This window comes from Dipodomys spectabilis, unplaced genomic scaffold, assembly GCF_019054845.1.
Source record: "Dipodomys spectabilis isolate Male_0828 unplaced genomic scaffold, ASM1905484v1 ptg000157l, whole genome shotgun sequence".
Taxonomy (NCBI): domain Eukaryota; kingdom Metazoa; phylum Chordata; class Mammalia; order Rodentia; family Heteromyidae; genus Dipodomys; species Dipodomys spectabilis.
In genome coordinates, this window is record NW_024870834.1 from 4,982,670 (window position 1) to 4,998,691 (window position 16,022).

General features: G+C 53.0%; 1 protein-coding gene across 1 annotated transcript; it reads right to left on the reverse strand.

Annotated features, from left to right (window-relative positions):
* Positions 1-1,128: 1,128 nt before the first annotated feature.
* Otub2 (OTU deubiquitinase, ubiquitin aldehyde binding 2) lies at positions 1,129-15,045 on the reverse strand. Its single transcript, XM_042692852.1, has 6 exons — positions 14,872-15,045; positions 7,762-7,857; positions 6,146-6,264; positions 5,203-5,287; positions 4,798-4,992; positions 1,129-3,937 (listed from the first exon to the last, which is right to left on the reverse strand). The coding sequence occupies exons 1-6, from the start codon at positions 14,872-14,874 to the stop codon at positions 3,731-3,733; spliced, it is 705 nt and encodes a 234-aa protein (XP_042548786.1). The 5' UTR covers positions 14,875-15,045; the 3' UTR covers positions 1,129-3,730.
* Positions 15,046-16,022: the final 977 nt, after the last annotated feature.

Here is a 16,022-nt window from a genome sequence, read left to right on the forward strand (position 1 = left end):
CTGTAAATCCTAGGGCAGGATGGAGAGGGACAGAGCCGACTGTACCCATAGTGCTTGTGCTGCCCTCCTAACGCTGGCCACACTCCCTGCTCCTCGGGCAGAGGTCTGGTAGAAGTGTACATTGTGTGAAGTGACCACTGGTGTCACCCAGCTGCCACAACCTGGGAGGGCAGAGTTCCAACAGCTGTCTGGATTTTCATACACATGTTCATAACACAACAGAACTGCTTGGCTAGGAGGTCCCATGGATTTTAAGGTATACCAGTAGACCTAGATAGCTTAAGATCCAAGGAACCTGACCTCCTCAGGATTCCCTAAGCCCCTGAGGGTGATTGACAGGATTCTTGGCTTTGTCCCTAAAGTCAAATTTTGGTGACTCTATTGACCAAGTGTCAGGCCTTGTTTTAGGTTTTTTGTTTTTGTTTTTTGGTGACACTTGAACTCAGAGCCTGAGCGCTGTCTCTAAGCTTTTTTGCTCAAGAGTAGCACTCTGCCACTTGAGCCACAGTTCTACTTCCTGGCTTTTCTTGGTACTTAACTGCAGATAAGAGTCTCACTAATTTTGCTGCCTGGGCTGGCTTTGAACCAACAGTCCTCAGATCTCAGCCTCCTGAGTAGCTAGAATTACAGGTATGAGCCACCCGTGCCCAGCCTAGACATTTCTATTTTAATTACAATTTAGGTGTCCTTAAGGTCAAGACCTAAATCTTAATATTCATTTTTAGAGTTAAGGAAGCACAAAGGATTTGGTCAGGGTGAGCAGGGAAATACAGCCCAGTGGTTAAGCACTAGTCTAGCACCGGTGAGGTCCTGGGTTCCATCCCACACACAGCCAGTCACCTAAGACTTGCTCAGCATTACACAGAATCACAACCCAGGCATCTTCCCTCAGGGTAAGTTAGGGAAGCTGCTCCAATCTTAGGAGAGCAGTCACAACAGGGTCACCAGGGAATGTCCTTCCCTTTGACCCTAGTCAGTTTTTGCCCTGGATGACAATGCAGAAACAGCCAGAAGTGCCTCAGCCTGGGAGTTCAGCTCCTGGTAGCCATCGGTAAAGGACAGTAAGGTCCTTCACATCCCCAATGATGCAGGGCAGCTCCACAGGGTAGAGGAGCAGGCTGGAGGCGGGCCACTTGTCCCAGGCCAGAAAGATTGAGCCAGGCTTTGAGGCTTTCTGCAGTAGTGTGGTGAGGCTCAAGCAGCTTCTTGTGTTCTAGATCTGTCCTTCTATGGACTTCTCATAAACCAATAGTGCCCACAGGCTGGGTTGCTCGGGTATGTGCCAAGCACCCAGTATTAAGAAGCCATGACGAGTTATTTGTGGAAGCCATTTTAATTGTAGGACAATGTTCTCATCTATGTGCAGGGATCCTGTACAGCTTGGCCCTGAGTACTAGTGAACCTCTGCCCACTCACCACCCCAACTCAGGCTGTATGCTTGTCTCTCTTCCCCTGTGGCTCACACTGGCCAATCACTGCAAGGTGGCATGCTTCTCCAGCCAGCAATGCCCTCCCTGCTGGGAAGGGTGGGCTGGCATCTAGTAGAGCACCCTGTGTCAGGCATTCATTGTCATGCATGTTATTCCCATTTTAAGCAGCAATCGGGGGTGTATAGGTAATGTCTGATTCACAAATGGGGTTGGAGCTCAGAGAGGTGAAGGGACTTGGCTAAGATCATACAGCTAGTAAGTGGCAAAGCTGAGATTTGAACCATGATTGTTTGGTTCTAGAGCCCTTTTATTTGTGTTCAGAATAGGTGTCCTGCCCAAGGTGTCCTGCTATCGCTGCTGTTAAATATTCATACCAATTGTTTCCTCTGGAAAGAAAGTAATTTTCATTGTTATGATGCCCTCAAAGCCTCTTCCTTCCAACACTTGGTCTGGAAGAAGCAGCTCTGTGAGTTAGGGGGTCGTTCAGGAACTGGGATTGACAGTGGGATGGGGCTGAGACCAGCCAGGTGAGAGCTGTGGAGGACTGGGTTTTAGGCAAGTTTCCAGTCCTGTCACTGTTCCCCTGAAGCGCTTTCCATTAGAGACAGAAGTCAGGACAAATTTGGAGGAAATGAGGGTGTTGGTCCAGATCTGGCTGTTGGCTTTGCAAAGAAGAAGAGAGAAAAACTGACTGAAACACCCTGGCTTTCCTCTGCCAGAGAATGGGCATCGATCCTGACACACTCATTGCTGGAAGAGAGTCCGGGATGGGTGTCAGCAGTGCTCTGGCTCAGATGCACAGTAGAGGTAAAGCTGCAAAGGAATGTGCCAGAAGTTCTGTCACAGGACACTCCATAAGCCTCTGGATCCAGCTGCTCTGAACTCAGCAGCCCAGGGTACCAGTCAGGCCCCATGTGCATGCCCTTCCATTTGGAAACGGATGCCCTGGAGATGACAGGAGATGTGGAATGTGTACCCCTACTCTTCAGGGAATTTGTCAGGGACCCCAGCATGCCTACTAAGAGCAGGCGGTCAGGATTTTATTTTTGGGGAAAAGTGACACACTAACTTGAGCCCTTAGAACCAAATGCTAGCTGAGGTCATTGTGGGCTCCAGGGCCCCAACCTGGACCTGAAGAACCACAACGTCTAAGTGCGGTTGGCTTTCACTAAGGCAAGAAGCATAGTACGAACAGGAGTCTGCTCCGCAGCCCTCGTGCACACCGTCAGCAGACTCCCATAGTAGCACCAATAGACTACAAATCCCTGCAGAATGAAACCTGGCTAAGGCAGGCCCCAAAAGGCACCCCACATTGTTGGGGGTCGGCAGCACCTCAGCCCTGCCAGGTTGGTTGGTTCCTGACGGGTGCCTTCTCACCTGCCAGCTCAGGGCGGGCTCCTAGAGCACCTGAGACAGCACAGTGAGAAGCTATTTAAGGAGCATGTCTGGGAGGCTGCTGCCATGTAGTTTCCAGCTAGGGAAATCTCTCCTACTGCCCATTTCCACGACTTCTATCTTTCCCACCTAATCTCCCCACGAAGCGGGTAGGGCAGCCAGCCACAGCTGCTCAGCTAGTATCTAAGCCGCCCAAACCCTTACCCAGTTGAGTACCTAGACTCTGCTTCAAAGATTCAGTGGGGATGATGGACAGCGTCGCCAGACATGGGTACATGGAATGTGTCCAGACCTTAAAGGGCCTGCCCTGCAAGTCAGTTCTGCCACTGAGAGGAGGAGGAACCCTAACAACCTGAGCTTTGTAGTGAAGGCTCCTACAGTGGGGAGCGAGAAAGCACACCCATCGTGCTTGGACCTGCGTGAAGACCCTCCCATCCAGTCAGCCTCCACCAACGTCCAGCCACACGTCACTGGGAGGAGTCTTTTTGTATAGCTGCTGTGTCACTTGTCACTTGGGTCGTGACAACTGACCTTGAGTTTTTCTTCCTTACAGAGGGGCACTGCCCCTGGTGAAATGGAACCCAAAGTCCCCAGTTTCTACACACCAGCCATGCCACACTGGCAAGATGTTCCTCCAGATGGAGAAATAGGTCCGAAGAAGGTCTGGTTCCTGAGTTCCTGGCCCAGAGTTAGCAGGCATTAGATCTTCCATGAAAAGAAATACTAAAAATTCCACCAAGCCACTAGAGTCCCTAAAAGGCAGGCCTCACTCTCAGTGGCTTTGCCCAAAAGGCTGTACATTTTCTAGCTATAGTCTAAATCGCTTAAAAAATTGAAAAGCCGGAATGTTCCATTCAGAATACAGTCCGTTAGGTGACAGGTTCCACTGCCTGGCCTAAAATTAATCAATGTTTATCGGCTGCATAAAGGATGTTGTAGTGGGATGTTTTATAGAGCAGGTAAACGGAAGGGATGGCAGCCTCTGGGAACACGTGGTGATTCAGGGCAGTGTCCATCTCGTCCACGTACTCCACCTGCAGGGCGATGTTCAGTGCCTGGGACAGGGCCGTGATCTGGATGTGGTCACACTCCATGGCCATTGGCTCCACCTCCTGCAATGCCAAACAAGCCAGCTTAGGAGGGAGGCTGAGCAGAGGAAGGGGAGCTCAGTTCTGGCTCTCTAGGTCCTGATCACAGCCACTGGGCCGAGGGGCCATCTTCCCAAGCACCTGTGAGGCAGGTGTCTACATGCCTCATTTCACAGAGGAAGCTGAGGCTCATGGGAGGAAGCAACACAGAGAGTTGTTGCTGGGATTGCAGAAACTGACCCTGCATCTTTTTCCTCTCATTTCAAATCCTTTGAAGAATCTAGCTGGGGCGGGGGTGGTGGGGTGGGGTGGGGTGCGGGGGAAGAACAGGAGTCCTTCAGGTTAACATCAAAGAACCTTAGAGCTGAGAGGGGACTCTGTCATGCAGGGGTTTCTCAGCTTAAGTGCTGAGAGGCCAGGCCAGAGGGTGCGTGGGTGTCCAGAGGGGGAAGAGCCAATGGGGCAGCGATGGGGGCAGGCCAGTGTGTGTGTCACACAGAGAGGGCAGCTGGCCTGTGTGTGCTGATGGTTGTCATCTAAGAAGTAGGGCCGAAGGGCTTCCTCTTCTAACTTTTTCAAGGGAAATGTAAATACTCTAGGTAGGAAAAATGGCCTTAATGTTTACATTCCTTCAATGAATACATCATAAACATGGACACATCTCAGGACAAATATGACTGGAGGTGCTGCTATTCTGCAACTGTCTAAAGAGGCTAATCCAAGTCTTGATTTTCCAGGTGTAAATCCCCAGGAAGGGGATGTGACTGTCAAGTGGGGCCTGTCTGCAGTTTGCAGACCTGATACCTGTGTGCCCTGGCCAGGGACTGTGGTACTTTAGTCTAGGAGACAGAGCAAAGCCTGGGGCTGGAGACTCCAGGACTTACATGAGTGCAGAAATCCTTGATGTCCATCTCCTCATCGATGAAGTGCCGGAAGAAGTCGGCTCGGTTCTTGATGAAGGCTGAGGTGAGCAGGCGTAAGAACTGCACAATTCGGTCTGAGGAACTCTGGTCATTGAACACCTTCAGCAGGCTGGACACTGTGCCGTCCTTCTCTACCAGCTCCACCACGCTGTAAAACTGCACCCCACCGCCATCAGCAGGGCAGACCCCCACAAGCCCCGTGCTGCCCTATGGATGCCCTCAGATTGCCCCATATGGAGATTCTCAAGCTACAGCAGAAAGTCAGCCAGACACTGTGCTAAATCCAAGGAAGGGGGGATTCGTGTCCGCGTGCCATCCACGTGCAAGACCCTGGCTCCTCAACCTATGTGGCCCATGTGAACTCACAGCATTAAAGAAGTTTCGGAACTTGTGCTCCTCAAAGCCGGCAGCCAGGAGGTCGTTTGGAGTCTGTAGCACACGCTCTTTGAACCTGGAGGGGAAGAGACAGACCTGTTACAGAGGAAAACACCAAGCAACATAAAAAGTTAGGCCACAAAGCAGGGCACCAGAGATTCATGCCTATAATCCTAGCTACTCAGGACGCTGAGATCTGAGGATCATGGTTCACAACCAGCTGGGGCAGGAAGGTCTGTGTGACTCTTAGATCCAATTAAATCACAGAAAAAGCTGGAAGTGGTGCTGTGGCTCAAGTGGTAGAGCGCCAGCTTTGAGCAAAAGGAGCTCAGGGACAGTGCCCAGGCCCAGAGTTCAAGCCTCAGGATGGAAAGAAAAAAAAAATGCAATTAGGCCATCAAGTTTGCCAACTGCTTTGAAGCAGTATGCTGAGACCTGGGCCTCCCGGTGTTCCTCCTCATGGGAAGAGAGGGAGGAGGGGAAAGGGGGTGAAGATGGGGTTGGGGACAGGAACAAGAGTTCCCAGAAGGCCGGGCGCTGGTGGCTCATGCCTGTAATCCTAGCTACTCAGGAGGCTGAGATCTGAGGATCGCGGTTCAAAGCCACCCCGGGCAGGAGAGACCGTGAGACTCCTATCTCCAATAAACCACCAGAAAACCGGAAGTGGCGCTGTAGCTCAAATGGTAGAGCGCTCGCCTTGAGCTGAAGAGCTGAAGGACAGTGCCCAGGCCCAGAGTTCAAGCCCCACGGCCAACCAAAAAAAAAAAAAAGAGTTCCCAGAACGGAAGGCAGGTGTTTTCTCTCAAAAGCCTACCTGACCCCTGTGTGTGGCCAGGCTGGCCAAGGAGGAGGGGGTAGCGCTAGCTAGGTTTCTAGCCACTGTGCCATTGGGGGCCACCAGCTCTCCTTTCCCACAGCCAGGCCAGCTACTCACTTGAGGACCTCTCGGCTCTTGCCCAGCAGACTCTCCAGGTAGGAGTAGCCCAAGGCCCGGTAGAAGCAGTTCCCATCCCCTTTGGTCTTGCGGATCGCAGTGAATCTTTTGCTGAGTTCCTGTGGGCAGGGAGGGCAGTGGTTGTGAGCAGCAGCAGTGGCTCTCCAGCCCCCTGACCCAGCTAAACCGCTCCCTCCATTCAGCTCCCCACGCATATCCACCTCCTGGGCACATGGGTGCACCACCAGACAGAGCTGAGCCCTGGCAGCCAGGGCATTACATAACGACCACAGAGAGTGGGCAGTACTGGCTTGGATGCCTGGGGCATCCCCCTCCAGACTCCAAAGTCAAGATGGCTTCCTGGAGGACTGCAGCAGGAGCAGGGGGCAGGGGGTGCGTGGCAGGGGGTGGTCAGGAGAGTTGGCAGATGGGGAAGGAGGCTGTGGAGCCTGGGGATTGGGCTTCAGCAGCAGCATGGACAGTCCTCCAAACATTTCTGCAGTGTGAGATGTGCCCATGCTGTCCACTCTGCAACTGTGCTCCTAGCTGCCAGTGTCTCTGCAGTGGTCTGGCTCTTCCCTCCCACCCCCTCCCCTCGTGGGGCTACTGGGGTTCTACCTGCAAAGGGTGGTTTTCAAGGCGTCCTAGAACAGGACTGGGACACCTGAGGCAGGCTGGGGGCAAGGGGGCTGCACCCAGATGCTGCTCTTAGCTTCAGAGGGGGCAGGGAACACAGTCATCACACACCCCTCAGCCCCTGCAACTGCTCCGGTGGCTGCCCGTGGCTGGCCTGCCGCCAATGCCACCCCGAGCTGCTGACTGCCACATGTCAGGCAGACCCTCTCAGAGTGAGCAGTAAGGAGTGTGGAATACCAAGGAGGGCTGGGCGCCAATTTCTGTACCAGAGCCAGTCCATTCTGGGACACGCAACCCCAAAAGCAGCAGTGACCCTAGTGGTCTTCCAGCTATCTTCTCTGTCCTGAGCTATAACTAGGATAGTGGCTACAAATGTAACATGTCAGATCAGACTGCTGGTTCAAACCCCAGCTCAGCACTCAGGAGTGGTGGGAATGTACCTCAGTTTCCATCTCTATAAAATGGAGGTGACAAATCCAGAAGATGCCAGTGGCTCACACCTATAATCCTAGCTCCTCAGGAGGCTAAAATCTGAGGACTGTGGTTCAAAGTCAGCCCAGGCAGGAAAGTCCCTACGACTCTTTAATTAACTACCAAAAAATGAAGTAAAGCTGTGGCTCCAGTTATACAGTACTAGGCTTGAGCACAAACATTCAGAGATAAATGCCAGGCCCTGAGTTCAAGCCCCAAGGTTGGCACAAAAAAAAAATGAGGTGACAGATGTACTTGCCTTGCAGACTTAGGAAGGTTCCGTGAGTAAATCAAACACTTAGCATCGTGCTTAGCTTTAAATTATTATTAATTTTTTATGTAAGGCAAGGACTTCTTGTTGAGGCAGATGGCTAATCAGAATATTCTAGAAGTGTTTCAATGGGCCCAGGAACCTGGTCTGAACACTAAGCCCTCAAAGAGGCACCCCTCCTTTGTGGCCAACTCCAGCTCACTTAATTTAGGATTCTCGGCCCATCCTTCTGGCACACCTGGATTTTCCTCTGGTATATCCTGTTCTCAGGATGATCCCGAAGAATCGATAGAATGTCACATTTTTCTGATATTAGATTGAAAGATGTTTCACTCTGAAAGGCAGAGAAAGCACATTGAGATGTATGAGAGCAGCAGGCTAGACGTCCATCTGGACCGGCACCGTCAGAGACAGGGGTGATTGGGGTCAGCACCATCATGGGGTGCCTCCTTCCTGGTAAGGAAACTCAACCTGCAACCTGCGAGTGGATTTGTTGTATAAAATATAATACCTCAAACCTGCTGAGTCTTCATGCCAGAATGCAATGGGCCCTGTGTTCCCCTCGGTCCTCCCTCATTCCTTCATGCTTTTATTCATCCAACTCCTTGAACATCCAGCCTACCCCAAGCCTGGTGTTGGGGGCTGGAAATTCGGAGATATTCCCATCTCACTCTGACGAGGGTTTGATGCTCTGTGGCTAAGGCCAAAATGTACAAGCGCTGTCATTATGCACTGACTATATACCAAGCTCTGGAACAAAGGCTTGCTTATATATGCTTATTATCTCATTTAATCACAACATTCTTGTGAGTTGGGCACTATACACATGCTCCTGACAAGGTCGAGTCCCCTGTGCTAGGAAGTCACACCTGCATGACTTGGAATCTTTGCGAATTCTATGCAAATTCTAGCTAACCGCTAGGCAGAGTCCAGAGTCCGGTAGCTCTCAAAGGTCCAAGGCTGACAGGTATGAGGAATGTTCTGTTCAGGGCAGTCTGAAGGCTCGTCATGGATAGGCTGGGGACAGTCTCCTGCCTGGGTGCTCCCCGCTACTCCAGCCACACAGCACAGTCTCCCCCAGCTCCTGCCAAAAACCTTTCCATCTGCAAGGCTCATGGCACAGGATGGGGTCAGTCCTAGGTGGTGGTCACACATGGCAAGCAAAGGCATCAGCAGGCTGAGGCTCAGCTCAGTGGCAGAACACTTGCCCAGTGTGTGCAAGGCCCAGCACCACCAAAAAGACTGAACAAGAGCAACACCAGAGGGGCTCAAGTGTTTTCCACCTCTCCAAGACTGCTGCTCGTGCCAAGGGACAGTTCTCATATTCATTCCACTTTCTAGTCTCCCTTCCCCTTTCCCTTTCTCTTTCCCTTTCCCCCCTCCCTCACGCTCCCTTCTTCCCCTCCCTCCCTCCCTCCCTCCCTCCCTGCTCTCTCGCTGGAGCTCTCTCTCTCTCTCTCTCTCTCTCTCTCTCTCTCTCTCTCTCTCACTCTCCTACAGTGCTGGCCTTGATCTGAAGAGCTGAGGAACAGCTCCCAGGCCCAGAGTTCAAGCTCCACAACCGACCAAAAAAAACCCCCAAAAAACAAAAAACAACTCATGGACTTCACTGCTGGACTGGCTTCAAACTGAGATCCTCAGGTCTCAGCTCTGGAGTAGCTAGTTTACAAGTGTGAGTCGCCTCTACCCAGCTTCTAATCTTGTCAAACTTAACTTACAACTTGAAATTGTTCCATTTTCATTTGCCAGTATTTTTTTCTTATAAAAACTTGAGGAAAATGTGACTCATTTGATAATTATTATGAAACATTTATTAGGGCAAAGTTGTACATTTTCTCTAAGACAAAACCTTGTTTTAGTTGTGTGTGTGTGTGTGTGTGTGTGTGTGTGTGTGTGTGTGTGTGTGTGTGATGTTGCAGTTGAACCCAGAGCTTTGTATATAAAAAAAAAATCACCTTTGTCCTACGTCAAAAAAATAATAAACCTTACAATAAGCCAGCTTTGTTGTCTTTGGTGGCACATAGAACATTTACTGGTTTTGGCTAAATCATATAAGTCATTAGCATCATGTATAATCCCTACAGGTGTTTCTGCACCCATCTGTGCCAACGCGGAAGCACCAAAAGGCTGGGTCTTAGCACCCCCTCTGGGCCTGGGGTGACTCATGGGCAAGCCTGGCATTTTTTTAACCAAACTCCATGGCCATTAAACCAGACCTCCCATTCCTCCTCTCCCACATTCCCTGGCAATCATCTTTCTACTTCCTGTCTTTATAAATGAGTGTTCTAGGGACCTCATAAAAGTGGTATTTGTCTCTTTAAAAATACAGAGGGGGCATGTATGTATGTGTTTTAAATCTTTGTACCTATTTTACTATTGACGTTGGGGCATATTTTCTTCTTCATTCAGGACTATTTAAGATCCAGACCTAGCCAGGCATGGTAATGCCTGCCTGTAATCCTAGCAATCTGAATGCTGAGGCAGAGGATGGTGAGTTCAAAGCCACCCTGTGGTGGCGTTGTTGGACTCAGACTCTGTCTCATAAATAAAATTTAAAAATAGCCAGATGCTGGTGGCTAATACCTGTAATCCCAGCAACTCAGAAGGCTGAGATCTGAGGATCGAGGTTCAAATCCAGCCCAGGTAGGAAAGTTTGTGAAACTCTTATCTCCAATAAACTACTTAGAAAACTGGAAGTGGCACTGTGGCTCAAGTGATAGAGTGCTAGCCTTGAGCTGAAGAGCTCAGGGACAGCTCCCAGGCCCAGAGTTCAAGCCCCACGACTGACTGACTAAATAACTAACTAAATAAATAAATAAATAATCGCAAGTGGAATAGCTCCTGCGCCCTCTAGTGGTTCCTGGAATGTTTACTAGGTCGTCTTGGTATCTTGGTGACAAGTCCATTTTCTAACTTGGCCCTTCAAGTCCTAGCACAGCTACAGAACGATCCAAGTCTCCAGGCTGTCCCCACCAGCATAGCTAGGTACACACTCTCTGGTGAGGCCAGACCCAGGCTCCAGGTACAACAGCCCAGACAGCAGGACTGACGCTGTGAGTCTGACCTTGGCTGACACAAATTGTTACTTTGGCTGAACCTTCCCAGGATGTTATGGAGAAAGAACAGACAGGCTGCACCTGACTGACCTGTCAGACCTAGTGAGGCCTCATGAAAAGATGTTGGCTCTTTAATTGCTACTTTGCAAATTGATACTAGTTAAGTCAGACAGCTAGCACCTCCGCTTGGAAATCGTTTTTAGCAGGAGAGATGTAGATATATTTTGCTAACAAGGTCAACAGCAGGCCCTAGCTCATACCTCTGCCTACAAACTCCATCAACACACACTTCCTAGGTGCACCGGAGCACACCCGCAGTCCAGGCTCTGCAGTGCCCACCAGCCTTGCCGGGGATGCAGGAGGCAATGAGCCACATTCCTCAGGGCTGTGGGTCAGCCTCATGACGCAGGCCAGCAGCTTCTTCTCATTGTACACCCATGACTCCAGCTTGCCTGCCAGCAGGGCAAGCTCAAAACATGGCATCCTCCCCTCGCAGAGGCTCGGCACCTCCAGAAGCCACCCTGGCTTGAGCCTTGGCCTGGCCTGTCCCAGGCCTGAGCAGAAAAAGGCCTCTCCAGTGTCGCCTCAGGATGTGGCATGCGGAACGCATATGCAGACAGCTCCAAGGGTTTTGTGAGTGAGCCAAACATGCTTGGAGCCGCACACGTAGCCACAGGTGTGTGCTGCGGCTCTATCGGATGGACAAATGGAGTCGGAAGTCAGAAGTCCAAAATGAGTATCCTGGGCTTAAAGTCGGGGGGGGGGGGGGGGAGGGTGGCACTCCGCAGCACGCCCTCTGGGGCTCCAGACACTGCTGCTCTGCAGTTCTAGGATCCAGCCTGGGAGAGTGGCAGGCCCAGGATCCAGCCTGGGAGAGCTGCAGGCTCAGGAATGTCAGGTCTGGGACCCAGCCTGGGAGAGTTGCTTCAGGCTGAACCCAGCGCGTCCATGGAGGAGCATGGAGGTAGATTATTCTGAGTTCTTAAGTCTCAGTGTTGCTCACACTACTGACTGTTAGACTTACTTGGCACTGCTTACCCACCTGGGAGTGGAAATGTGTGACCCAGGCCTGTACCACCACTGGACCAGAGATGCAGTTAACTTGATAACTTCACAAGCCCACACCTGCCTCAGAAAACTCTGAGTCTCACCTAGGTCTGGCTAACTTGAAACTCTGACCTCTAGAATGAGCTGACTTTGATGAGCACTGGGGGGCCAGGAGCAGAATGCCACAACTTCAATTGCCACGGCAACAGTGGCAGGGGTGGGGCCTCTGAGAGGTGGTGAGGTCATGGGTTCCACCCCCAGGAATAGGCTAATGCAGTCACGGGGTCGCCCCTCCCGTCCTTTCCAGCCTCTCTGCCTCCAGGTGCTTCCCGGCACCTTGTGACCCAGCAAGTGGGCCTCGCCAGACGCCAGCATCTTCATCTTAGACTTCCTAGCCTGCCAGAGCTGGAAGCCAATAAATGCTTGTCCATTATAAATGACTCCGTCTGTGGAATTCTGCTACATCAGCACAAAACTGACCGAGAGAGCCAGGTGTGGTGCACACGCCTACAATCCCAGCACTCAGGAGGCTGAATAGGAGGAGCACAAGTCCTAGGCCAGGATGGTTTAAAGCTCTGCCTCAAAGAACCAAAAGGAACAAACAACAAAAAGACAAAAATGGAAGACCCCTCTGCTGGCTTCTGACTGGAATGTTCTGTGTCTTTACGACTCGGGTGATGCCCTGACCATCTGTCTGCGGCAGCCCTCCCTCTGGCCATCACTCCACCCTGCTTTATTTCTTCAGGGCACAGCCTGGCAGGTGGGCTCACTGGTTCACAGTCCCCCTCCAACATCTCAAACTCTGGGGACAGGGACATGGTCTACTGGTCATTGCCGGTCACTGCCAGCCCCCTCGTTGCCTGCCATGCCGTAATGCTCCAGATGTTCTGTGAGAAAATGGCTATCACCGAGCCCAGTTGGGTTCTAGTGGCCCCATAATCTAATGCTGAATGAGTGAAATGCATCGGACTCCAGCCCAGCCACCTCAACCTGGGGTCCCCTCCACAGCCACAGCAACTGTCCAGGTCAACCATCTCTTACTCACCAACCATGGCATGGTTTTCCCTTCTGTGAATTCCCCAAACTCCACAGCCCAGAGGCTAACCCATCCCAGGATATGTGTGTGTGTGTGTGTGTGTGTTGCTGGGGACTGAACTCAGGACCTTGAACTTAAGCCCTCTACCACTTAAACTACACTGCCAGCCATTTTCAACCTTAGTTATTTTTCAAACAGAGCCTCATATATTTTTGCCTAGGCTGGCCTTGGATGCAGCTCTTCCTACTTCCACCTTCCAGGTAGCTGGGACCATAGATATGAACAACCATACCCAGCCTCTTTTTTGAGATAGGGCCTCATTAGCTTTCCCTCCCCCCAGGCTGGCCTCCTATCTCCATTTATCTTGTGGCTGGGATTACAGGCATGGAGCTCCATGCCTGGCTACACTCCACTCTTGACCAGGTTTCAAGGCCTATAAGTCCACTGCTCCCCTGGCCTAGAATGTACTCTTCTCCAAACCCTCCTTGCATACCCTTAATACACCCAGCTCAAAAGGCCTCCTCAGTGAAGCTTTTCCCAGCATTCCTACACCCACAGGGTACTCAGAGCCCCTGGCTGGCTTCTTTGGCCATGTCAGCAGCTGAGCTGATGCTGACCTGGCCATGGGCAGAGTGCAGAGAAGGGAGATACTTTTATCTGTCTTTCTCACCTGTGCCCAGCACAGGCCCCACAAGAGCGCCCACTGGCGGCTTGCCTGACAAATGACAGAACAAAGCAAACAGGCCCTGGTGGATTTACCCCTCGGGTCCCACATTTACTCCCTCTTTCCCAAACAATAAACACACTGAGAGTGAGCAGGAGGATGCACTACTTGCAGGCCTGCGTGTGCCCTCCCAGGGGACTTCACCCTCCACCTGGGACCCTACCTGGGATCTGACACAAACAGCGAGGAAGACGCCTTGTTTTTAAGAATTCCCTTCTATCACTACCCACACCAGGCGTTCATTCAACCACAAAAGCAAACCCCAGGGCTTTGCACCGTGTGCAGTACACAGGAGGTGCTCAATAAATGCCAAATGAAAACCCTGCACAGCATCTGACGCCACTCCGGGACTCCAGGCAGGCATCCTGTCGAGTGGGTTAACCGTACCATCCCGTCGAGTGGGTTAACCGTACCATCCCTCCCCCAAGCCCCCAAGCTCTCCAGGGGAGGGGTTAGGAGCTTTGGGTCGCAGCACCATCTAATTGCTGGTCTCAGGAGTCCAGGGCAGATGGCAGGGTGGAGTCAGGCACCTCACTGTGCAGAGCAAGGGCCTGCACTGCCCCAGCCACTCAGTGGTGGCCAGACCATATGACAGACCCCGTGTGTGTGTGTGTGTGTGTGTGTGTGTGTGTGTGTGTGTGAACCCCTCATAACTCCAGCTGGCCCGCCAGCTGGGCAGGTAAGCCTCTGGGCAGGAGTCCAGTGCTTCCAGCAGGAGGCTGCCTTCTCTGGGGCGCCAATCCACCCAGGGGGACCCCCGTGGTCAGCCGCTGTCCGCCCCTGCCTGTGGGAGGAGGGGCCAGGCATGGAGACCCAGGCGCTCGCAGGTGGCTGAGTTCGAGCTCCACACGCGTCTCCACGCGGGCCCACGGCAGCCCTGGTGCCCACGTGTGAGCCCAGCGACCCCGAGCCCTTCCCGGCTACAGATCCCCCGAGGTCAAAGACTTGGGGGGGCACTGACCCCACGGCAGCCAGAAGGGGGGCTGATGTAACACTGAGAGCACTGGAGTTCGAGTCGCTGCCCACACACCATCACAATGGGTGCCAGCCCGGGTCCCGTCCGCCTCCGTGTCCCACCTGTCCCGCCCCGGCCGGGCCGGCCTCGGGGACTCACCGAGCCCTTCGGACAGCACTCAGAACGGGGGTCGGGGGGGGCCCGGACCCCTGACTCCTGCGCCTCACACTGGCGACCTGTTGACCTCAGGGGTGAAGCCGGTGTCCGTCTGTCCACCGGCCACGCGGGGCGGGAGGGGGGGTCTGGCGGCCGAGCCCGCGGCGGGGGGGGGGGGGCTGCACGGCCCCCCACGAAGGGGCGTCCTGGCCCCCATCCCGCCCGGCCCCGCACCCGCTCGGACCCACAGCGCTGCCCGGCCCGCGGCGGGTGCGCGCTGGGGGCTGAGCCCCGCGCGACCCCGCCCCGGCGCCCCGCCCCCGGGTCCCGGAGGTCTCACCCCCCCCCCCCCGACCCCCTCCGCCGCCACTGACCATAGTGACCGGAGCCGTCGGGTTCACGTCCCGCCCCAGCGAGGAGCGATCCGGTGCGGGAGGCGCCACGGGAAGCGCTGGTCGGCTCCACTGTGGGGTCGGGCGGCGGCGGCCTCGAGGGCGTGCGGAGAATTCACCCGACCGCCCCGCAAACCAAAGGCGAGCCCTCCTCCGTGTCCCAGCAAGACACAGGCCCCGCGATTGACGTCGGGAGCGAGCAATCAGGGACCGGGACGTGGGACGTCACAGAAAGTGGGTGGGACTTCATGCGCCGCCAGCCTATGGTCTAAGGACCTATTTGACAGGAGGCCGCCCCGTTTTAAAGACACAGCTGCCTTTTTTTTTTTTTTTTTTGATCTGGTCGTGGGGCCTGAACTCTGGGCCTGGGCGCTGTCCCTCAGCTCTTCAGCTCAAGGCGAGCGCTCTACCACTTGAGCCATAGCACCAATTCCGGATTTTTTTTTCTGCTTATGTGGTGCTGAGGAATCGAACCCAGGGCCTCTGGCATGCAAGGCAAGCGCTCTACCACTGAGCCACCTTCTCAGCTGCCTTTTTTTTTTCTGACCAAAGGAGTTAGCCTAACCCAGAAAGACCGGTCCTTGTTTGTAAAGGCTAAAGGGCTTTTGAGCAAAATTACAAATTGGAGGCTTCTGAAAGATTAGCTGGCCCTCATTAATTCACAAATGAAATCACACATGCAGTTTTGCTCCGGATCATAGCCTGGGCACTTAGGAAACCTGTCCACTCACATTAAGCTGATCCCTCTCTTCCTTCACCCCGTGTAGCTACTAGAGTATTTGACCCTTGCACATCGCGAATCAGTAGTTGTCAGTTGTCTGTGGAGAGAATAACTTTTCAGGATGGTGGGCTGTGGCTCTGGAGTGACATGGGTGACTCACCTTGTGTACAAGCCCATTAGCGCTGGACATCCGACAAGGAGTAGTTACCACCCCAAGATCCCTCACCAGCTCTTGACCCCTGGAGGAGTTACTGGGGGCACTGGGGGCGGGGAGCTGGGAAGGGGAATGGTACATGGCCCACACCCATTTCCAGTTCACAAGTTCAACTAGTTGCCTACTCCTAATTTACCATGCTGTGAAACCACGAATTGAATTTTGATTTTTTTTTCTGGGTTAAATGCCATCCCTTCC

Coding starts and splice junctions, on each gene's coding strand:
- Otub2 (XM_042692852.1), bottom strand. Junction 5,288..6,145: donor AAGAGCCGAGAGGTCCTCAA/GTGAGTAGCTGG, acceptor CTTCCCCTCCAG/GTTCAAAGAGCGTGTGCTAC. Junction 4,993..5,202: donor TCCGAAACTTCTTTAATGCT/GTGAGTTCACAT, acceptor GGTGGGGTGCAG/TTTTACAGCGTGGTGGAGCT.